General features: G+C 33.5%; 1 protein-coding gene across 1 annotated transcript in view; it reads right to left on the bottom strand.

The window, feature by feature from the left end:
* LOC129275157 (serine/threonine-protein kinase Nek10-like) overlaps positions 1 to 24524 on the bottom strand; it is a 37774-nt gene that overhangs the window by 8471 nt on the left and 4779 nt on the right. Inside the window, exons 2-29 of the mRNA XM_054911943.2 lie at positions 21890 to 22086; positions 20290 to 20347; positions 19446 to 19664; positions 19032 to 19069; positions 17828 to 17954; positions 17601 to 17682; positions 17078 to 17145; positions 16173 to 16252; positions 15032 to 15118; positions 14116 to 14245; positions 12465 to 12556; positions 10821 to 10920; positions 10150 to 10189; positions 9538 to 9686; positions 8773 to 8940; positions 8402 to 8530; positions 7666 to 7849; positions 7165 to 7292; positions 6772 to 6874; positions 5913 to 5991; positions 5268 to 5397; positions 4357 to 4427; positions 3910 to 4059; positions 3257 to 3391; positions 2615 to 2721; positions 2050 to 2121; positions 1222 to 1332; positions 172 to 321 (exon numbers count right to left, since the gene is read on the bottom strand). Coding sequence (XP_054767918.2) covers positions 172 to 321; positions 1222 to 1332; positions 2050 to 2121; positions 2615 to 2721; positions 3257 to 3391; positions 3910 to 4059; positions 4357 to 4427; positions 5268 to 5397; positions 5913 to 5991; positions 6772 to 6874; positions 7165 to 7292; positions 7666 to 7849; positions 8402 to 8530; positions 8773 to 8940; positions 9538 to 9686; positions 10150 to 10189; positions 10821 to 10920; positions 12465 to 12556; positions 14116 to 14245; positions 15032 to 15118; positions 16173 to 16252; positions 17078 to 17145; positions 17601 to 17682; positions 17828 to 17954; positions 19032 to 19069; positions 19446 to 19664; positions 20290 to 20347; positions 21890 to 21933 — 3031 coding nt within the window. The 5' untranslated portion in view covers positions 21934 to 22086. The remainder of the gene's footprint in view (positions 1 to 171; positions 322 to 1221; positions 1333 to 2049; positions 2122 to 2614; positions 2722 to 3256; positions 3392 to 3909; positions 4060 to 4356; positions 4428 to 5267; positions 5398 to 5912; positions 5992 to 6771; positions 6875 to 7164; positions 7293 to 7665; positions 7850 to 8401; positions 8531 to 8772; positions 8941 to 9537; positions 9687 to 10149; positions 10190 to 10820; positions 10921 to 12464; positions 12557 to 14115; positions 14246 to 15031; positions 15119 to 16172; positions 16253 to 17077; positions 17146 to 17600; positions 17683 to 17827; positions 17955 to 19031; positions 19070 to 19445; positions 19665 to 20289; positions 20348 to 21889; positions 22087 to 24524) is intronic.

Genomic DNA, 24524 nt, shown 5'->3' on the forward strand with positions numbered 1-24524 from the left:
ACAGACTCTCAATTCGTATGAAAACCTGTATTACATACCCATATTAAAAAAACAACTCCAACTCAACAATGCAAAATATGAAATTAGGATTGGATTGAGCTCAACCCCCCAAATCTCAATGAAAACAGTTCATCTTAGAGAAGAATGTATCAAAAAAGAAAGTAGACTTACGAGGACGCATTCTCTGATTAGCAGATGAGGTTTGTCGTTTAAGAGTCTCTAATGATGATCCACTGAATGCTCTATGTAGTGTAGTACCTGATGGACGATGGGTTAATGACCCGGACGGTACCTCACTCGGTGATAGCAGGCCTTTTGTTGCTATGGTAATCAATGTTGGGAAGAAATAGTTGAAATACAATTATTTTGGGGGGAGTTGAGATTCTATGAAATAAGACTACCTTTTTTTGACATCCAACCCTCATTTTCATTTCACTTCACTACATGAACTACGCAAGATATGATAATATGAAAGAATTATAAAATTTCTTACAATGAAAAAAAATGGAAATGAATCATTTCATTATGTCCAACATAAAGGGGGTTGGATGTAAATACTTTAGGGAAGTGGTCTTTGGTAGCATGTGGCCTAATACATTCAAAATATTAGTTCTAAAATACCTGTAGCCAGGAAGCTACGTTTATAAGCCTGCTAACCTGAAATCTTTGGTTTCTGTTTCCCCTAGTACAAGAATTAGAATGTCAATTAAATAACAGTCACATTCACCATACTACACGTGTACACAATATTACGCAGATCAATGCCATCATATCAAACAAAATATTTGTCACAACAACCAGAAGTCTATGTCAACTCCTATACCTAATGGTTGCAATGAAAAAAAAATTTCAAGATAACAGGAATAAAGTTTTAGAATGCAGGCTACTGTCTAACTTACTTCTAGCTTTCAACCAAAAATGCTAAATGCAAAAGATCTGCTTCTAAAGCTTATTTCAGCAGGAGGCCGGCTTTACAAAAGTATTCTACAATGTATTCCATATGAACTTATGAACTATGGGTGATTTCAAGTTTGGATCTCGTGTTGGTGTCGGAGGCAGTTTCAGAGCTCCAACAGCTATTTGATAACTTCACACTAAATAAGACTTGTCCAATAACTGTTTGGTAATGTGCTGATGTGAACGTCATCACTCAACACCAAACATGAAATCACCTTATGTATTTATTGGTAGATGAAGAGTTTGTGAAAGGGGGTAACAAACCTGGTGATTCAGCAGTGAATGGTCTCTTGATGATGATCGGAACGGAGGGGCGGGGTGAGTTTGGGGGGCGGGGCACTGCATGATGACTAGTGGTAGAATTAAGACTAGAGCCTACATACAGCAAACCAGGGTGTGAGTGTGTATAAACAGCATAAGAAATGGAGGAGAGTTTCATGCAGGGTAATTTTGTGAGAGGGCAGAGACAGAAAAAAGAGAAAGAGAAGATAAAGAGGGTTGTCAATGGGAGTGTGATAATAAAAAGAGGGATTATGATAAAGAGGATGAGATTAAGGAAATATTCCCAGAGAGAAGAGAGAAATAATGAGAAATACAGTTACAAAGAGAGAGAGAGATAAAGGAAGGAAATGTGATAGATGATGGGGAACAATGTACACAAAAATGGTGAGAAAGGAATGGGTAGAAAGAAAGATGAAAACAAATGTAAATAAGAAGAAAAGGGCAAGAAGAAAGATGAGAAAAAAAAGACACACAAATACATTGTATCATGTTAAAAACCACATCAAATTATGTATGATAATCTTATTCTCAATAAACTCACGTGAACCAACAATTTAGTATCATGCATATAAATATAAAAAGTACATACAATGAGTGAGGCACTGCAAAATATATAAAGCAATGATTTAAATTGAATTTAAAACATTATAGCAGTATATTCAGTGTATAAAATCACCCCTAGTGCATAACATTTCTGATTTTTTTATTTGATTAAGTACAAATGAAAAACACAGCAAAATGTATCAACTGTTAAAAGTTATCATGTAGAGATCATGCAAGTTTTAAGAAGACTGGTGTACAAACACTCACCAAGTACTGAGCTTCCTGAGCTACTATCAAGACTATCACAGGTTGTGGGATCATCTTCCTCTATACCACTCTCTATAATAATTGAACAGACACCAGTGGATACATACATAATTCAAATCAATTAAAATAAAGTCAATCTAGTTCAATTCAATTAAAATCAATCCAATTCAATACTATTCAAATAAATTCAATAATTTCATTTTCATACATACGGTAAACAAACAATCAAATCAATGAAAATCGAAATAACATTACATTTTGAATACATTTCAACTAACAGTAAAGATGAGGAAACATGACTCAATGTCCAATAAAAAAATGAGTTAAACAGTCAAATGAGTAAAGCAATTGAATTCATTTCATCCAGTTTAATATCAATCAAATGAATCCAATCTCATTTCAATCTGAATAGGGGTTAAATGACTAAATGACTTACTTGAAGTCAATTCAATTTATTTCAATTTGATTTGAATCAATTTTTTGAATTCCTATTAGGAATAAAATAAAACCTACTAGGAATTTTAATTTGAAATATAGCATATTGATTGTACTGAATGGATCTTACCTGCACTCTTATCTGTATCAACTGAGATGTGTTTAGGTCTTATTGGACCAAGGTCTATCTGACTACCAGCTGTACTAGATAACTCATCACAAGACTCAAATACATCACTAAAAAGGAAGAAAAAACGAGAGTGAAAATAAGGATGTTGGTAGAATTACCTAGAAAGTAATCATGCTTTCTTAATTTATTTTGGTGAAAATGAGATTTTGTGAAGAAATTATAACTTCTTTTGTCAAAAGCTCATTTAATGATGAAGATGGATTCCCCTTTTGCAGAAAGATTACAAGCAGAAATAGTAACAGCAACAAGGCGCGGATCTAACCAGATTAAACACAATATTTTAAAAGAGCCCTACCATTGTCCATATGATTATTTAAGCAGGCCTGAAATTGTACTGGATCCAACTTGGCTGAAAAGAGTATCCATTTTTTCATGCAAAGCTGTACATGTATAACTCCTTCAATCAACAAATCACTAGTGCAGAAACACATATACTATATGCAAGTGTGAAATTAAGTGCAATTTTTAGTCAGACACAAATCTTCGTGAAAGACACAGAAGTTTTATGAAAATTACAACTTATGAATATGCCGACTATGATTTTGTCCAAACAAATCAGATAAGATTGAATTCAACTCTTACTTGATCTCAGAATCACTCTTGATGCTAACTGCTCCTCCACTACCCGACAGGTTGGCTAGACGATCTATCTTCTCTTGGGAAGCCAAGAACAACCGATGATAGTTCTGCATATTCCGTGTTGCCTCATGGTAGTGCCTAAACAAAACATAGAACATTCAACTATTAATAAATTCAATATTCATAATATGCAGACAGTATATCCAAGGTACAAAGTGCTTAAGGCAATATTTGGCCCCCCTTTAACATTTTTCGAAATAAATCTGCCGTGACTAATTCTTCACTAATCCTTTACTAACTAGTATTTGCATTGTCAAACATCTTTGCTCCAATGATTTTTCAGGCTGCAAACTGGCAACAAATCGTGTAATAATAGACTAATGTGCATGTGAAGGTTGTAAGAAGTGCAAAAATAGTTGTATTTTGCCTTTTTATAAACCGTTGCCTAAAGGTACCAAGTGATCCCTGTACAAATGGGAAGTAGAGAATTCTGTATGCTGAATCACTTCCAAAACAAGATTTTATTCAAACACTTTATGAAATTAATGCAAAAATATTTCTGGCTTGCACATACTTAATGATATGGCATGCTAGATCTGGGTCATTAGAGAGTTAGAAATCCTGGAAGTAGAAGGAAAGTTCCTGTTTTAATATACCTTTGAGTTCTCTTCCGTTCTCTTTCTAGTTTCTTCTCAAGGGAGATCTGTGTGGTCCGAAGCCCATCCATGTGACGCATTATCATGTCTGCTATTAGGCCTGCCACGCCTACAATGTCAGGTCGCTGCTCGGGGTCAGCGGTTAAACATCTAGAGAGAGAGAGAGACAAAGAGAGAAGGTAAAAGAGGGAGAAAGAGGTGAGACACACAAACACACAGAGTATTAAGACATAACAAGGAGATGGATGTGAGGATAAAGGATAAGTATGTTTCACTCACTGCATAAAGACTAATTGTTATCATAACAACTGTACAATTTCTATAACAAATTTACTATCAGCTAATCAGATCGATTGATTTCAGTAACTTGTTACAAATGTGTCATTCAGTTTTATAAAATAAGACCAAGACAGTTGAATTGAGTAAGGTTCGTGATGATTGTTTTACCTTCTAATGGTGGTACTGACAAGGTCAGAGTACTGATCAGCAGGGAGTGGTTCATAGTCAGCTTCTACTATCTGAAAGAAACAAAAAAGAACAAATATTTATGAAACGATGAAAATCAGTGTACTCTATCCTATAATAAAATGGTTGAATTAATAAATATAAAAATCAAAGGAAAAATTCAGCTATCAGTTTGTATTCTTTTCTTCTTTCTGTCATGTGTCTTGAGCACTTGAAGAATTGATTTGGTCATAACGGGGTCATAAATAATAGTTATTATTATGATTATTATTATCAATATTATTATTCAGAAAAATACACAATGAAGTTTAAACTGATAAATTGTAAAAGATACAATACATGAATATATGATACAAAATAGATATCAAATGGTAAACTATTTAAAGTTGACTCTAAATCACATAATACTAACTTACAGGATGGATATATTTACATAGAACTTGGGGATTATGCTTCTCGAAAGCTGTTACCTTTACCTACATACAATTGATTTCCTTCCTAACATTATGTGCCAAAAGTGTGAAAACGGCTGCACCCCGTTTAGGTTTGAGATTTTAAGAGATTACCCCTACAAGGATGGAAATTTTTTAGGTTTATGATCCCCTATTGCAGGTATTTGGAAGGAAAGCATATTATTCCCTAGATAGCACACACAGGGAAGCTTTGCTAACTACCCCTAATAAAAACAATTTCTACAAAAAAGTGCTGAAAGATCAACTACTTAAGTGATTGTTACAGACTTTTCTGTAAAACCCCACCCCCCCAAAAAAAAAAAAACACACACACACACACATGCAGTAAAGATAAACACAGTGTACAAATTCTTTAAAAATCTGGAAAAAATATGCAAGATTAAATTCAATCTGTTTGAGAATATGGCAATATTTTCTTACCTTGCTGGCGAGGGCAAGCATATTTGAGCTGTAGAACGGTGGTGTTAATGTACACATCTGATAGAGAATACAACCAGCGGCCCAAACATCAGCCTTCTCTCCATACGGAGTGGATTGTACAATCTCAGGACTGAAGTAAAAATAGACAGAACAGGAAATATGGGAAATATTAGGAATCATCAACATAATAGGAACTACAAGTTTAAGAAAAAACACATTCATTAAGTCATGGGTATTATATTGAAATATTGTGGTTGAGTAAATAGCTGATTCTTGGTCAGTCTAACTTTTCCAAATCAGGCAAATTGTCACTTGGTCCACATCCACTTGTTTCATGGCATATGTTATAATCCTTGTTCAACTACAACCTTTCAATCTAATAACCATTTGGTCTAGTTGGCATTTAGCACATTTCTAATTTTTGTCCAATTTCCAATGAGGCTAGAATTTTTTTGTATAATATACACTTACTCTTCATAAATTAGATGAACTGTTCATGAACCAAATTTGAGACTACATGTAGATTAGACTGAGACCATGGGTAAACTACACTGGGGAAACTAAATTTGTTGTCTTTATGGACAGGAAGACCTTCTATATAGGTGGTTGCTAAAGCAGGTATGGCCAGGTTTGTATGTCACTCACCAATTATAGAGTATGGTTCCTACTACTGATGTCATCTTGCTGGCATCAGGTTGCCTGGCTCTGGCTAAACCAAAATCAGCTGTAACATCAAACATAAAGTCATATTTTAGCCAAGAAAATTATATGATTTGGTTTGGGTTACCTATACTTTTGAAAATATGGATGATTATCAATCATGATAATCTGTAAAGCGATATGTACACTTGGTGCTATATAGTAAAGCATTATTATAATCACCATCACATTTCTTCTCCTATGTATAATATCAAATATGCAATTACAGGCCTCATGCTTTTGTTTCCCCTTGTATGGCCTTTTTATAGAGAATTAATGCCTTACTGAAAGATATTATGATTGAAACAACATGATGTTGATTTGGTTTTGTTCAAGAGTGACAGTCTCATTTTAATCTTATTTTGCAAGTCTGGAAGCAAACTTTCGAAGATGATGAATACAGTGCAAGATTTGGAAACTTGTATTGCATCTATCAAAGTCACAGTAAAAGCATCCTTGGGCCCCTTTACAAGATTCCTGTCATTAATGGCAAGTTAAGTCATTATTATAAGCTCCTGAAATTGTACAATTTGATGGGAGTAACTTTGACATAAAATTCATCATGGAGTAAGTTCAATACGCCGAGGAGCGATAAAGGGCAAGTTTTAAGAAGGGGTTTTGAGTTCAAGGAGGGGACATCTTAAGAAGACATGGAAGGAAGGGAGAAGCACTGAATTGTACAAACTGGGAGGGGGAGGGTTGGATATCACAAGTGTGAGGTGAATCTGTCCAACCCCATTCAACAAAGACAGAAGAGCATTTTAAAATAGGACTTCTGAAAGAAGTAAATAATGATGATACTCACTGATCGTAACTCTATCCCTCTCTCCAAGCATGATATTATTAGGTGTAAGATCTCTATGTACGATCTTCTTCTCTTTGTGAAGATATCTCAATGCAAGAACAATCTGTGGGTCAAAATGAATGAAAATAACAAAAATAATTTCATTATTTGGCTTTCGAAACAAATATTTCTAATATTCAAATTTTCATAATTATTACTCCCAATCAGTCCTTCATACAAAATCACCACTCGTAATCTTAACTATGATCAGTAATGCATATAAAGCAGAAACATTTAAGCTTTATGGGATGCATTTAGCAAAATATAGCTCTTTTAATAGTCAGAAGCCACTCAAAATAAAATTGAGTACAATTTTTTTTTTTACAAAATTGGTATTCTTATTATCGTACTCACTTGAATGAATATGTGCCATATTCTCTCCTCAGAGAAGAGCTCATTTTTTTCTTTTAGTGAGTTGAAATGTTCGTAGAGTGGGGCTCCCTCTATCAGCTCCATTACAATATACATCTTCTCTGCTTGAGCTGTAAGGGAAAAAACAAAATATTATTTCCATTTTCAGTGATATCATTTACAGATTAACTACTTGATTATACAGACACAAAGGGATTATCCCATAAAAACAACCAACTTCTCTGTATGTCTAACCCCCACTTGATGGAAGAAAGGTTTGTTTACACTCACGCACTGTCAACGTTCTGTAGTAGCATACATGATTCCAATAAATTTCATTACAATATTACAACACTAAAGGCCTTTTTTACAAAAATACTTCACAAGGACTGTACAAGAAGGAAGTAAAGTTGTGTTTACACTCATGCTCTGTAAACGTTTTGTAGTAGTATACATATTTCAATAATTACAACATTACCATAGTGAAAGTTATTTTACACTCACGCTCTGTAAACGTCCTGTAGTAGCGTACAACATTTGGATGTCTCATATGTTCTTTGACGATACTGAGTTCACTAATAATACTTTCAATACTCTTCTCCTTCTCTTTGGCTGTTCTACCCACGGCTGGATTGTTATATGAGATCTCCTTCAGGGCCAAGAAATTGCCACCGGCATTCTTCTTCACCTGAAAAATGATTGAGTAATAGAAGTTAAGAGAGGGATACAAATGCACTACCTGCACACTGAAGCTAAGACACTGTATATAGTGCACCAAGAATACCACCACAGGATCATCACATCACCTGAAGCACTGGCAGCACCTGACACAGCACAACCCTCCCAGAACAACTTAAACACTTTTTTGGAGAGTGCTTCAAGATTCCAGTTTATTAACAACACTTGCATCAAACAGGATGAAGTTAGATGTTAACATATCCTTTCTCTCAAATAATTCACGTAATCATTTTCCAGTAAAGCCCAAGTTCAAAATAACTAAATAATATTGAAATTCAAAATCTGGAGGAATACAATACAAGCAATACAAGCAAAGCTTTCAAGGACAGGTCCTGCACAATCTTTAATTTGGATGAGGACTTTCTGACTTTTTTAATACTGTTGTCATTTATTTTGTTTTGTGTCCGAAGATTTATTTATCATTCTATGCCAAAAGAGGGTCTAATTAGGAGCCCAACTGCTCAAACAAATCAATACGTTTGGCGTAATATAATAAGTTCACCTTGTAGACACTACCAAAGGCACCAGTTCCTAGATGTTCATAGACTAGATATCCTGAGACGGACTGGGTTGGTTCCTTGTTCTGGTTCGTCTCCTCAAAATTAACCTTGATAGTGTCTAAGAGATCAGCCTGATATAAAAATATAAAGAGAACAAAATTCAAATATGTTTACATCAGGTATGGAAATGTAGTTCACACATTAGAACCTATGCCTATAGCATTTCCATTTATTTCAGAATAAGATAAAACATCAATGTTGATTACATGCCCTGCTCAAGGGCATAGGTGCTGTGGCCAGGGATCAAAACATACATTTTGAAAAATTATTAAAATTCATCATCATCATCATCCATTAGTATACTAGTACTTACTGGTAAAGAAGAGAGTGCTTCTACAAGGTTGTTATAAGCACTGATGTCTCTTTGGTAGTGACCAACGTCAATAAACTTCTCAAAAAGATCTGGTGGAAAGAGACGTTTAAAAAGACGACGATTCCTCTCCATACTGAACAGAAACCTTAGCGTTCGGAAAGAATTTCTCTGTGAATATGAAGAGAAATGAAAAATGCATAAAATATTTTTTTTATAAACAGGATTGTGTTAGATTTCATTGCTCTTCAATATCTTAGCATTAAAAATATGCCAATATTAGTAGCTAAAGACAGAGAAATAAATCCATGAATGCAGAAATGATTCTATCCAGGATCCCTACATTTAGAAATAAATGCTTGGATGGTTCTTATTGTCGGCAGTACACTCGCCATTACAAGGTGGAGATTTGAGACTCCTATGGTGAACAACTGACAGGTTTGCCCATGACTTTCACTGACTAGTTTACTCTAAGCCAATAATAATGATAATAATATATAGCATTTATGAGGCGCCGATTTATCTAGTTTCCTATTCAATGGTGCACTATATATTACTCTATAGATTCAGATGCAAGGACTTGCAGTAGCTTATAGCATATCTGTCAGCAAAAACCATTGAAAAAAACCTTCATAAAATGCTCCCAAAGATGTGGTACATACACATACCAATTAGAACTTCAAAGCTTATTAGAGACTAAAAGCCGTCTTTACAGTTAGGGTGTTGTTCACACTAGATAAAATAAACTACATTTAATCTCAGACTTACTTGTAAAGTCTGAACAGCCTCGCTTTCAGCTTTCTTAGAAGTCTTCTGAGGAAAGATAAGCATACCCACGCTATAGATACCATTGTTCTGTACGATCTGCTGAGCATTGGTGTCATTGTGTACAAGTTCAGTCAAAGCTGCACAACATGCTATTTGAAGAAATTCAAGAGAAAATTCAGATAAATTACATTGCTAATAACATCAACAAATGATTGCTCTCATCTATCACACATCATATTAGAAATGAACTTCCTGTAATAGTTCTAAAATACTTTCACTATTCATATTCCACCTTTAGTTTGTTGGCAATATGCAGCAGTCTGTGCACTGAAAACTGAATCCTAACAGGAATGCTCTTACTACACAAGGGTCAAGTGCGGCAAATGCAGATAAATGTCTTACCAAATGGAATATCAACAACAAATATATCATCACCCACTTTACAAAATGTAATCTCATTAAGATAATGTAATGAAGTTCATACACATATAATTTATGAAAGAAAATATTATGACAATGAATTATATATGGACTTTTCATTTGATCTGAAAAGAGTACCAATATAATGTTAAGATACAGTTTTAGATACGTGGTTGTATACAATCAACTGACCTGATTTGAGAGATAATATATGCTCCAGTTGAATGTCTCCCTGTAAAATAAAGATGAAATGGGAAAATTATGAATTTTGAAGTTGTAAAAAAAAATCACTTACAAACTAGGACTATCTGTGAAATCCAGTATGCTACCTTTACATACATGTATGATGTATTGTGTGCATATATATGAATCTCACTCTCAGTTGATGATTACAAAACTCTAATACTAAAAGCATCAGAGCTATATTACTGCAATAATCATATAGATACATGTACTGCATTAATTTTGACAGTACATTTAATTTTGCTCACAGGCTTCAAAGTCAATGTTATAAAGGAACCATAGTTCTTACTTTCCCACATTTTTAAAATGACCCAACATTTAATGATCATGTTAGATGTATCCATGCAGTGTTCATTTGCATAATTAAATAACAAATATTCTCATTAACAATCGTAAATCTTATCTGCATGCAGGGCTGATCAAATCAAGGAAAACAATTTTTAAATAATTTTTCAGGAGATATTGACAATCTAGATGATTTACGTTACTTCTGAATGTTTCTGAATGAATCAATGTAGAGGATTCACAGTACACTATGTATTATTTTGTGGTCTTGTTTGGTCCTGAAAAGTTCTAACCAAACTCAACGTCTTGAGGAGAACTTGTTTAATTTGACTTACATTATCATGAAGAGGGAATGGTAGTGAGTGATGTCTGCCTGATGAACTAGCACTGGCCAAGGCATGGGATGAACCCCTATCAGAACTGAATTCACGATCACTGAAAAACAATAGAAATACAGATTATGCAATTAATTATAACAAGAAAGCTGCAATGTGTTGAAAGATAGGAATGAGTTTAAAATGCTCGTGCATAGTTTAAACTACACAACGATTGAAAGAATTATATTGGCAAAGCATTTAACATGTATTCTCATTGTTCTACTTTTTTAAAATCCAATAAAGAAACTACAAGGATTTGATATGCTTAGGGTTGGGTATTCATCTAGAATCTATATACACATTCCAATATAAAAGGTTCTTCATGAAAACTTATAGGAAATATAGTATGAAAATAGAGATGGGGTAATGAATGTAATTATTCTTAATTATTCCAAACAAGTGGAATGCCTCTGGCCGTCTCACCTGCATCACGCGATTCAATATAGCAGCAGTGCTGATTTTGAAAACTACTATAACTCGCACAAGATGTTCAGTGATACTTGGTTACTCTTATTTCCACGTTTTATGAACTAGACCAATACACTTATAGAGATATGATGGCAATTCAACAAATACCCCCAACGTGGCCAAAGTTCTTTGACCTTACATGACCTTTGACCTTGATCATGTGACCTGAAACTCGCACAGGATGTTCAGTGATACTTGATTACTATTATGTCCAAGTTTTATGAACTAGACCAACACACTTTCAAATTTATGGCTGTAATTCAACAAATACCCCAATTTGGCCAAAGTTCATTGACCCTAAATGACCTTTGACCTTGATCATGTGACCTGAAACTTGCACAGGATGTTCAGTAATACTTGATTACTATTATGTCCAAGTTTCATGAATCAGATCCATAAACTCTTAAAGTTATGATGGTAATTCAACAGATACCCCCAATTCGGCCAAAGTTCATTGACCCTAAATGACCTTTGACCTTGGTCATGTGACGTGAAACTCATGCAGGATGTTCAGTGATACTTGATTAACCTTATGTATAAGTTTCATGAACTAGGTCCATATATTTTCTAAGTTATGATGACATTTCAAAAACTTAACCTTAGGTTAAGATTTTGATGTTGATTCCCCCAACATGGTCTAAGTTCATTGACCCTAAATGACCTTTGACCTTGGTCATGTGACATGAAACTCAGGCAGGATGTTCAGTAATACTTGATTAACCTTATGGCCAAGTTTCATGAACTAGGTCCATATACTTTCTAAGTTATGCTGTCATTTCAAAAACTTAACCTCAGGTTAAGATTTGGTGTTGACGCCGCCGCCGCCGCCGTCGCCGCCGCTGTCGCCGCCGCCGTCGGAAAAGCGGCGCCTATAGTCTCACTCTGCTATGCAGGTGAGACAATAAAAACTGTTTAGGAATAGGGAAATGCTTTTCAAATATCTGCTATGAAATATATATACACAATATGTGTGCCCCATATCAAATGAGAAAATCATTAATCTCAACTTTTGACAATACATACATGTACATACATTTATGGTAATGTTTACTAGAAACAATGTATGTTGAAACAATTCTCGACATTAACATTGTTTTGCATACAAAATTGGATAGGTTATCATACAATACTTACTGTAAGAGTGCCAGAAGAAGGGGTATTCCCCCCATACTTCTGACATCATTGCTAGCATCCTGGTCTTGAGATAGCTGTACTATACACCAAACCTTTCAAAACAAACGGAAAAACTAGATTTTAATCAACAAGATAAAGAACACATTCATCTTTATATTGCAACAGTCACTCCAATAAAACAGACTCCTCACCGACCAACGGTAAGTCATTGGTACAAATAATGCAGTAGCTTTTGACAGTCTGGAGTCAGTTTTGTAAATAATTTCACAAAATCAAAGCCTAAAAAATCAAGTAAAATAGTCATCAGTGATTAAAAAACTTATGATATATTCTCTTGTAGAATCTAACTTATGAACTACTTTATGAAGACAGAGTAGGAGGGGAGAAAGAGACACACATGCACTTTAAATATATAGAGGGGAGAGGGTGGAAGGGGAGGAGGAAGAGAAGGATCACTTGTTTTCAAAAGTACAAATTCATGCACAATGAACTTTGCAAATAATGACCAGTCAACACAATTTATTTTAGCAAACACAAACTTCTTGTGTACACACAAGACCTTTAGACAGGCATTAATGAGTCACTCTTTCGTGTCCTTTCTTTTTTTGTTCTGTTCAAGGCCAAAGTTAATGAAAACATGTCTGAACATGAATATAGACTACATAAGTCAGTATCTCCTGATCCTGGGCAAATGTGTATTTGACAGAGAGTGGGAGAGTTATCTGAAAAAAAAAGACGTTAACGATTATTGGTAGACTTTGGTAACAGGATGCACAAAGGTCTATTCAGCTCCATCAGATAATCAGATTACTGTTTTTTATTTTCAAGACAAAGGATGTTCTATAGTAAATAAGAGGATAAAGTTCTATTTTATCTCCAGTGTTATCTGTGTAGAATACAGATTGTATTTATAAGGAAGTGAGAGTAAATAAACCTGATCTATTTTGGTCAACCAACTTTCAAACATAAAAAAAAGATTCTTTATTCTATAATCCTTTAATAGTAAGTACAGATTTTATTTAAAAAGTATCTATTTAAAATAGCATCATGCCTAATAATAATACAGCGATAAAACTTTTTTGTTTATGTTGAAAGACTACCATCTTGAGACATTTTATCCCACCATCACCCCTTCTCGTTCCTCCTTCTAATACTGATTCTTATTAAGATTTTAATTCTGATTCTAATTCTGATTTTAATTCTGTTTCTAATTCTGATGCTTATTCTGTTTCAGGCTTTAATTCTCATTCTATTTTTAATCTAATCTTATATCTAATCCTAACTCTAATTATTATCTATTTATCCTTCTCCTCGGCTTGGCAAGGTCACATAACAGGATGGAATTGACAAGCATCCTAAAGATATGTGTATTGAAGATTATATAACATGAATATTCCTTCAGGTAGATATATCATGATAAATACAACTCAAAATTTGACCTGGGATCCAGGGCCCTGTTGTATAAAAGCTACGAGATAATTTATTGTAACTTTGCCATCCATTAGTGACTTCTATAGGCTCCTTGATGTTGATTGGCTGAACATCATTAACATAGTAATTACCATTGGATGGCAAAGTTACCATAATAGTCACTTTCATGCAACTAGACCCTGTTCTATCATATACAAAGCCTTGAGTATGAGTTACATACCACATTCCAGAGTAGACTGATGTTGTCTGAATGGAGAATACTCAGAAGAATTGGCATGCCATCAAATATTTTCACCTGCTCTCTCACTTGTTCTTCAATACATAATACCTTCAGCAGACTGGCAGCAAGTCTAAACAAAAAGAGAGAAAACAATTATACATTAATACTATTTTTTATCCTGGTAATCCGAAATCATTGGGTGCTGCTTACTATCAAACTAAAAACTGTCGATAAAGACCATCCAGGGAAATTAGAAAAGTTGTCTTTATTTGAAAGTAGTTGGTTATTATGAACCTGTGTATATCATATACAGTATATATTTCAATGGGATACATAATTCTATGAAAACAGAAAAAGTGTTTTTTGAGGACAGCTGGTCATTCTATGAGTGCTAAGTTTTTTACTATTTATATCTTATCCCTCTGTATCAAATATCAAAATGTAAAGAGTTTCCTGGAAATATTGCAAACTAGTCATATTTTAGAGCAAACTAAGTGACAGTGACTGTATAACCTCAGGTAGGAATACTGTCTTATTATACAATTACAGTAAGAACTTTTCACAATCAATCAATCAAATAAATAAATAAATAAATACATAAATAAATAAATAAATAAATAAATAAATAAATAAATAAATAAATAAATAAATAAATAAATACATAAATAAATAAATAAATAAATAAATGAATGAATAAATAAATAAATAAATAGAAATAAAATAAATACAAGAAAGTAGGTTTAATTTTACTCATTTGAGAACAAAAATATATACTTTCTTAAATGATTGGGAACATACTTTTTTTGAAAGAATATCACAATCTTAAAAGTAGGAATATCAAAAGGAATATGGTCAAATTTGTGCAATCACATTCAGAAGAATATAAGAATATCACAAAAATTGCTTTGGAACTTACTTTTTAGAAAGGATATCATAATCTTGTAATATCCTGAGAAGAGTTTCTACACAGTATAGCTCTCCTATCACTGCTCTAGGATCAGGGCTAAACAGGGTTAAGAGATCATCAAGAACATATCAAGATTAATACTCTATACAAATAACATATTTTCAATTGATTTATAAAAGTATGTTTGAATGACAAATATTAGATTGTATTTTAGAACTTTCACGCAGAAAAGGAGAGATGACATTAAAATCATGTATAACACCCCCCCCAAAAAAAAAATATATATCAGTACAGTTCAGTTCAATTTATTCATAACAGAAAAGGCATACTATCTTTGAAATAAATACTATCCCTACCCCCTATTTAACAAAATCATTTTCCCTTTTTTTAGCTTGGATAATAAAACATCTGTCTGAACTGTTGTCTGAAAGGCAATGTGTCAATTATTTTATTCACCAATCTATTTCAGAAAAGTCTCAGGAGAGAGGAGCAAATATATCACATTTTTTGGAATAGAACAGGATAGATTCCATCATTACATCAACATCCAGTGACATAATTCAAAATCTGAGATCTAAATAGCTGTAGTTTTCACACATTTCAAGCATGTACACTATGCTCCAGCTTTGTCCCTAGTTTTGCCCCATTAATTGGACTGACCTTGACGAGGATCAGGACCTTGTATTACAAAGACCTGCAATAGATTCAAGTTAGACTCAAATTGCATTTGAGAGAAAATTCACTACATAAACACAATGGCCCATATTCTGAAGTCAGGTTTAACTTAGACCATGGTCTAACTCTGTGCTAAAATTATGGGAAGCCAAAAGTGTCAAAACTTTTATTAAGTTGTATGTTTCTTATATTTACTGTGCTCTTTCCTCATTCATCAATGGTGAAGACAATCATCTATACTTCCTAGACAATAATGAATGATTTGGGAGCCAAATTAGCTGGAATATTATATCTCTACTGGTGGTGATTTAGGAAACAATTGGCTATCCATACTTAAACCACAACTTTAAACCTGAGTTTAAGTTAAACCCGACTTTAGAATACGGGCCAATCAATCTCAATTTGAGATTGAATGGATAATCTATTGCAACTCTTTGTTAGACAGTACCATTCAAACACTTTAGTAAAGGCTTACCTCTGTGCCATGCCTATGAGAGCATACAGAGAACAGTGTAGGACCATGACATCACTAGCTGATAGTAACATTACTAAAGGCTGAATAACACAAGAAAATACAAAACATACACAAAAATATCAAATCATGTAATCGTTTTATTCATCAACCTATTTAACTGTGGTAATAAAAATAATGATGGAGGATTTGTATAGCGCATGTGTTCACCTTGCTAGGTGCTCCTATGTTGCCCCTGCAAAGCTAGTCTACCACTTTCGGTTCCTGCAACTTTTTCAGGAATTACTTCCTGCCAGTACCCATGTAAGTAATGCAGAGTCATAAGAGTGTAGCAGTTTGTTACAACATTATCAACGAAGCAATTACAGTATAAAATTTTCTCTTGCTCATTGATGATTACTACCTTGAATGTTAACATTCATATCTTATCACAAAAGTTTACTTAATTCTACTATTTGTTTGTGTCATACCATGCTTGTTTACAAAGCATATGCTTCAAAATATATTTTGAAATTCTAACTAATTCAATGTAAAACAAAGTTGTACCACATTATTACTTTGTAAATATCTAATTCTCTAACATTAGAATGAATAAAAACAAAAAGGAATAAAAAAAAGAATAGCTGGATTTATTAAGTGCTTTTAGCCTGAGGATACAAAGTGAGGCTATTATTACACCTTTAGCTGTGCTGCCATGTAGGCGCTGAAGCATCAAGGAATTTCTTCCTACCACGTACCCATTCACTTCACCTGGGTTTAGTGCAGTACAATGTGGGTAAATTTCTTGCTGAAGGAAAACACGCCATGGCTGGGAATCAAATCCAAGTCCCTTAGATTGAAAGACGAGTCATAACCACCAGACCACGACGCCCCCCCCCCCCAAATCTGAATGAGTAATATAGACTTACCCTATGTGCTCCACATGCTATTAACCAATCCCTTTGCTTCACATCGCCAGACAACTTTTGAAAAATATCTGAAATAAAAGGGAAAACTTAGATCATCCAGTCCAACAGAGAAAAAACAAACAAACAATTATTTTATCTAAAAATGAGTGAATACAGTAATAAAAGAATACAGTAATAAAAAATTACATAAAATCATTTGAATTTTACAATACATTTTGTCAATTCAACAGGGATGTTTTCAATCCACTCCGTTTTACATTTTAGTCTATATAGTTAGATTAGCTCTTTAAGAACTAAATTTTTATATGACAAAGTGCAAAATAATAAGTCAACAGATTGGAAGTCAGACCATCTGTGCATTAAACTAAATGAGAGACCAAGTGCTGGTTGAAAAAAAAAAAACAGAAAAAAAATTGAACCAAATTAAGGGTATACCAAGTTACCTAATCCATGATGGTGTTAGATGATCTGCGAATTAGACCATCTGCTATTAGACCAAGTGGATATAAACCAATGAACTTACTTGACATTTCCTTGAGTATATCCACCATGAATGGTTCAGAATCACCTCTGTTCAGATAATTCTCCGTCGCTGTCAGTAATTTCTATTACAAGATTGATAAGAGATATGACATAATTATATGTTTTGTCAGAAACAAAAATAATAATGATGATAACAATAATAATACTTATAATAATTATAAAAAAACATCAACAATTACAACAAAAGTAAATGATAAAATACTGTACCTGGGAAAGTACTTTGACCCCTCCTAGTTCAAACAGTGTTTTCTGGTACGACTGGTCTCGTAGGAATAGTCTCAAGACAATCAGAACTCTGACAATGTGCTCTGTAGGTATTCGCTCTACCCATTCTCTGTGAATGGAAACAATTATGAGAGGATTTTATGAACATTGCAACTCTGATTATGGAGAAGTACAGAAGAAAAAAGAAAAAGCCTGGTGACAGTTCGAGCTAATTAATATTTAAAAAAAAATAATAAAAGATTATGAATTATGAAAATAAATAACTTGCCTTAATTGGGGGGCTTTCAAGTTGATTTGAAATTCCCCACAACAGAAAAAAATATTTGTTTCCCTAAAACAACTGTATTCATTTAGGGACATGTATAATCAAAATTCTATTTTGAAGATTTTGACAACATCTATCACATATTAATAATTCATTCCATTTTAATGATATCCATCATTAAAATGTTTGCCAAATATAATGAATTAAATATGACTGTGCATCAGCCATCCTTCCCCCCCCCCCCCTCCTTCTTGACCTGAACCAATAATATTGCTTGTCATATTCCACTTTAAGCAAATCCAATATGTAAATTCACTTTATAGGAAAAATTCTTTCACAAAATCCTCACCTCAAACCCTAAATTGAAAATTAAATCCAAACCAAATTCTTCATTTTATATGTTAGGATGGGCTAGAATGATTCAGATCCATGAATGGACCACTGAATTGACCCATTTTCATCTTTTATTTAACAAAAGGGATACACGAAGGAAACTAATTCCAACAAGAAATCAAACTGTAATACAAGTCAGTGATAAATCATTATACCACTGAACGCTGTTATCTTATTATGCCTTTTAATCCTTTGGGAAATTATAGAAGTGGAATTAATCTCTTCCCAACATTGTTAAGCAAAAACTCTAAAATCATGCATGAATAGTACATGTATGTACATACAAACACTAGAGTATAATGCATATTTACACACAAAAGAATTGGGATATAAAATGATCGTAAATTTGTAGCTCAAGAAATGCAACTAGAGAAATGAAACCTTTCTTTTCATTTCTTTACACACCCAATTTGTTATTTGCATCAAATACTCATTAATTTTTTGGCAGTTATGAGCTATAAGGTGGTCAATTGTATATTCATGATAAAATAATTAAAATGATGGTTGGTAAACCATATCAATACTTACGAGCAGCATAATCTGTGCTTGACTATTGCTGAGAAAATCTGAGGAAATTAACAGACACAGAAATATGCGTAAAAATAAGGATTCTGTTATATACCACACTGGGTACAATAAATGATTGTTATGAATATACATGTATGGACCAGTTGACTACAATTAATGCACTTTCAAATCGACATATACAGTGAAAATTCAAAATGGAGGTTGAAAAAAACTAATGTTTGTAAACTCCACAAGCATAGAAAAAAAAGACAATAAGCATACATGGCCAAAGTATGGAGTCAATAAAGATGAACTTATTTGGGTTTTCAAAAACAGACCTTATAAATAAGTTTTCCCCATTTTGCTTTTTCAATGCTCTTTTCATTCAAATGAACTAAACCTAACTCTGGAGTATTCATTTATTCATAGACTAACCTGATCAAATTGCTTGCTGAAAACATGACCACTGAAGTTCCTCTCTGTCTGATACTTGGAGCTAAAGTTCTCCAAGGCTGATGCTTCAGATATCTGATGCTGTTGACTGTTACCATTAGGAGGAGAGTTGGGAACCATGGAGGCCGAGCCAAGGAGTTTGCCATCGGGAATGTTGTTGTTATTGTTGTTATTACTAGCATCAAAGTCTAAGGGAGGTAGCTGTATCAGTGAAGTATTCAATCAGAAAATAGGAACAACTTTATACAAATCTTTATTAAAACAAACTCACTTCTTAATGAATAATTCATGTTACATGTATAAACTAGAATGAGTGCACAGTATACTATTTTTCTATATCCTTGTTAGATAAAATTTTTGGTCTAAAAGTCTTTCTTTTAATTTTCTTTTATAGAAGGGGTGGGTGAATGACTACTTACATGTTCATTTAGACACAGACATTGAGACTGACATCATAAAATATACCCAAAATTGCCTACATGTATAGTAATTCAAAACCATTCCCATTTCAAAATATAATTTCCCTTCAGAATAATTAATTATTTTCCCAACTTTATGAAAGGGTGGAAAAACAACCATTAACGGTTTCAAATCAGGATCTTACTTGCCTCAACTTTAACCACAATGACATGCCACTATACAGATTAATTCAGGGTTTTTTTCCTTTATTACTGAGTATTTGAAATACAGTTTGAAATACTTGAAATAACTATTATTTGAGTACTCGTATTTTTCTTTGTACTCAAAATTTCAATAGAGTTCTGATGCTTGAGAGTACTATTATATAGGGCACTTAAAATGATGAAGATTACCATCTACACCATACCTGCTGTTTGTTTGTTGGTGTACTAAGAAGCCGTAGAAGCTTATCCAACTCCTTGTCCCTGGAAAAACAATAAACAGTAGATATCACTTTCCTAGCTTAAATGGAGAATGTAGAGAAAGGATTATTCTGAAATCACATGGTTTCATAATAACAGGAATATTTAGAAGGGAAAATTATGTGCATACATCTAGGCCTACATGTATTTAACTCAATTTAAAGTAGTTATTGCAAGTAGGATATATGACGAAAAAATAATGCCATCCTTCTCACGTGTACAACCCTCTAATACCTTGCAAATTATGAAATACCCGATATGAATATTATGAACCAAATACATATAGACAGGATGAGATTTTCAATGAAAAGTGGAGAAAGGTATAAAAATGCCTTTGATATAGAGAGTGGGGAGTGAGAAAGAGAGAGAATTAAGATGGAGAGAATGTGAAAAGGGTGGAAAAGATAAGAGGGTTAGAGAAACAGAATAGATATGTGGTGTTAGAAAGATCTATCTGCATTTCTATCTACATGTATAAGACATTTAATCAATTTAGGAGCGGTATCTATCTCCTGAAAATGCAGCAGAAAGCTTGGCTGCCAAGATCAACAGAAACAGATATTGTAATTCTTGCATTCCAGTAAAAGTAGCACTTTACATGTACGTTCACATCTTGGCACAAGCATAAATTATATGACTAATCTTGTAATATGTACAAGTCACTTTTGATTATATTAGAATGATCTGGCCGTGACATATTTATTGAGAATAAAATTGTAGAGTTAAGAGCATAGTAGGTAAAGTGCAATTATACTGGGGCAGGGAGCAATAAAACATATTAAAGTTTACAAATCAAATTGCAGTTCTTGAATTTGATTACAAGCACTTCCACAAAGACGGAGAAAAGTGTCAAAAGATCAGGTATGATTCATCAATTTCACAGAAAAGAAATTTTATAACGGAACATTTTACAATCTACATGTATGTACATTATGTCTGATCAAAAATCCAACTCCAAGTACAAATGCATGCCTCCTTCATAAAATGATTGAAAAATACAATAAAATGTGTATTTTTTTCCCCAGTTATTACCCCTAACATGAATAAAGTTTTTTTTCTAATTTACATATATATCCTGGGTATATGTGTCAAATGATTATTAATAGTCAGAGGTTACACTTATGCAGATAATTTTTTCTGGAATTGTTAATAACATTTCCAGTTTAGCATATATGGTGCCCTTCCTAAAAGCTGTATTTTAACTTTGCAGTAAATATCACACACCATTTTAGCAACAAGATGAAAATAACAAAATACTGTGAAGGGCTTGCATGCCTCTGGGCAACAAAATTGATTTTTTTCTTTTGCAAGACCTGGCCCACTTTACTCTCTTCTTCTCTGTCATTGTCATATTTTTTTTCTTCAAAACTATTCAAATTGTTTTTGTATATTGTACTGTACTTTTTAAAAATGTTTGAAGAAGGCTGTGTACTTCTATTGTTTTTTTGACATATAACCTATATCAGACTACAGAGGACCTCAGATTTTGTGAGGTAGACCTCCTGCAAATTTAGGAAAAGAGAGTATTCAATAGATGACCCTTACCTCTTGACCTCTGTGTGTCGGTGCTTCTTGTCTCCACTGGGCATCTTGACCAATGAGTCACATGCCAGGGATCCAACCGTTGAGGGCAGGCTTCACATTAGAGCCGCTTAGATCCGATGTGTGAAATCAAGAGTTAGCAGAGCTGGAGTATTAAAGTCATGGTCATTAGGAGCAGCCTCTAAATGTCTAAAAGAGTCCTGAAAAGAAAATTAGGAAAATAGGAATAATCAAAATTGTTAATCACATTTTATTCCTATATCATTTTTTTCACAAGCATTTGATTTGATCAGTTTATCCTGTGTCTAATTTTGCATTCTCATAGATCAATGTTTCTAAACACTAACTTTCATTAGAAATAACAAAAATAACATACATGTATGAAAAACAATGACAAATACAGATGATCAATTATTTGTCTAATAATTTGTGGGGGCATCATGGTCTAGTGGTTAAGACACTCGTCTTTCAATCTGAAGGACATGGGTTCGATTTCAAGCCATGGCATGTTTTTTGTTCAGCAAGAAATTTACCCACATTGTGCCGCACTCAACTAAGATGAAGTAAATGGGTACCGGAAGTAATTCTTCCAAAAGCTGTGTGCACTGGCATCAGTAGACAAGCTAAGCGGGGTAATATAGGAGCACCTTGAGCACCTAGCAAGGTGGATACGTGCGCGATATAAATCTATATATCATTTATTAATAATTATATTACACATTATTGTACAGGTACAGTACAAAGGTAAGAGAGAGGGAGTGGAGACTGGAGAGAAAGAGAGAAAATGAAAAATAAGGGAAAAATATAGTGAAAGAGAGAGAGAGGGAGGGAGAGAGAGAGAAAGACGGACAGAGAGATAGAGGAGGCAGATAGGAAAACTGTCAGGTGTTGGTGAATAAAGGCAGGTGGAAGTGTAGAAAAAAAAATCAATAAGGACCTTTACAACAAGAGAAGGGGGAAAATGCGTAGTTTGCAGAAGGAGAAACCAAATTGTACATAGGCGGAGCTTCCTTTGGTAGATTACGGACATATTTCAAGAAACCTATTTTTGTGCATGAGTCATTGGGTGGATATAATCTTCACATATTACATGAATCAGTAAATTTGTACAATGGAAGTACACCTGCTGCACACTGTATCTACATCTACAAAGTAGGCTTACATGTATAACTACTAACAAATCTAAACCTTTCATTATGTTCACCCGCTCTTCATATATTTTTATCCTATTTTCAAGCCTGATTTTCATTAGAATATGGAAAGAAAAAAAAAGAACATACGGTACCAAAAATCGTAATTTGGCAATTTTCAAAAATCCTACTAGTATTTATTGCCACTTTCACTTTAAAAATAAAAAAAATAGGATAAAACCCTAAAATTAGCAGCTCTGATGAAGTCTTAATAGATCACAAACTAGTCATCAATCATTTTCTCTACTGAAGATGCGGAACCACAAATAAGAGTCTTGAAAGCATAGACTAGTAATACAGCATGTTTTGCTATTGGATGTGGAACCACTCAGCATAAAGACCATACTGTTTAGATTGATGGCCTCAATTACAAATCAGAAGTGACAGCCTTTGCAGAGGGAGTTCAAGGCCTAATTGCAAGGTGTATGCTTTGTAAATTGAATGGGGGTTCTTCAATCATTAGTGTCAAGTGATTACTGACTGTGTATAGTTCTTTAAATTGCAATCAGTGACTAAATGCATGACTTTTAAACATCAGGGGTGCCTTTCATAAAGACTTTGACAATAGTACATGTAACTTTGACGTTGTGACTGGCTGCTACGTTTAATTCCGAGGGTAATTAATGGCTACATTATCTCAGTTGTATTAACTATTAAATGTGTACAGTAGTCAGAAGATGCAATGAATGAGACTGAGGTCTTGTTGTTGATAATTAAGAACTAGCACATCGATGATGTGGAGCTCATCCGGCATCTCGCAATGAAATTTAACACAATTTTAATTTCAGCCCAGTTGACACTGTAGTGAATTATATTGGTGACATAAATTGAGGATATAGAATTGAAATTGATGAAGAAATGACATAGAAGCATTTTTTGTGATCTATGAATAAATTTCATATAAATTAAGCATAAATAATTTTCTTGTCAAAATTTCTTAACTCTGTGTAGAACCTTGGTGAACCACATGTAGCTCTCAGATGGAACAAAAATAATCAAAATCAATCAACAAATAAATAAGTATTATTGTGAGTTTTGAAAATATATGAATAAATCAGCATATCTAATGAGTTTCAAAATTCTGTTTTGAAATTTTGTATCACCACTTCGAGCTATCATATAAAGCAAACAAAACTGAAATTGATCCACAAATGAAGAAATTTTTTTTTTGTGATTTATAAAAAAATTTGCATAAATTAGCATAAATAATTTTCTATACAAAATTAAGAAATTTTGTGTACAAGTTTGGTGAACCTCATGCAGCTCTACCAGATGGAAGAAAAAAAATCAAAATCGGTCAACAAATAAAGAAGAAGAGGCATTTTCTGTGATTTATGAATAAATTTCACATAAATTAGCATAAATAATTTTCTACTGAAAATTTCAAAATTCTGTGTAGAAGTTTGGTGAACCTCATGAAGTTCTACCAGATGGAAGAAAAAAAAATC

This window comes from Lytechinus pictus, chromosome 13 (genome assembly GCF_037042905.1).
Source record: "Lytechinus pictus isolate F3 Inbred chromosome 13, Lp3.0, whole genome shotgun sequence".
Classification (NCBI taxonomy): Eukaryota; Metazoa; Echinodermata; class Echinoidea; order Temnopleuroida; family Toxopneustidae; genus Lytechinus; species Lytechinus pictus.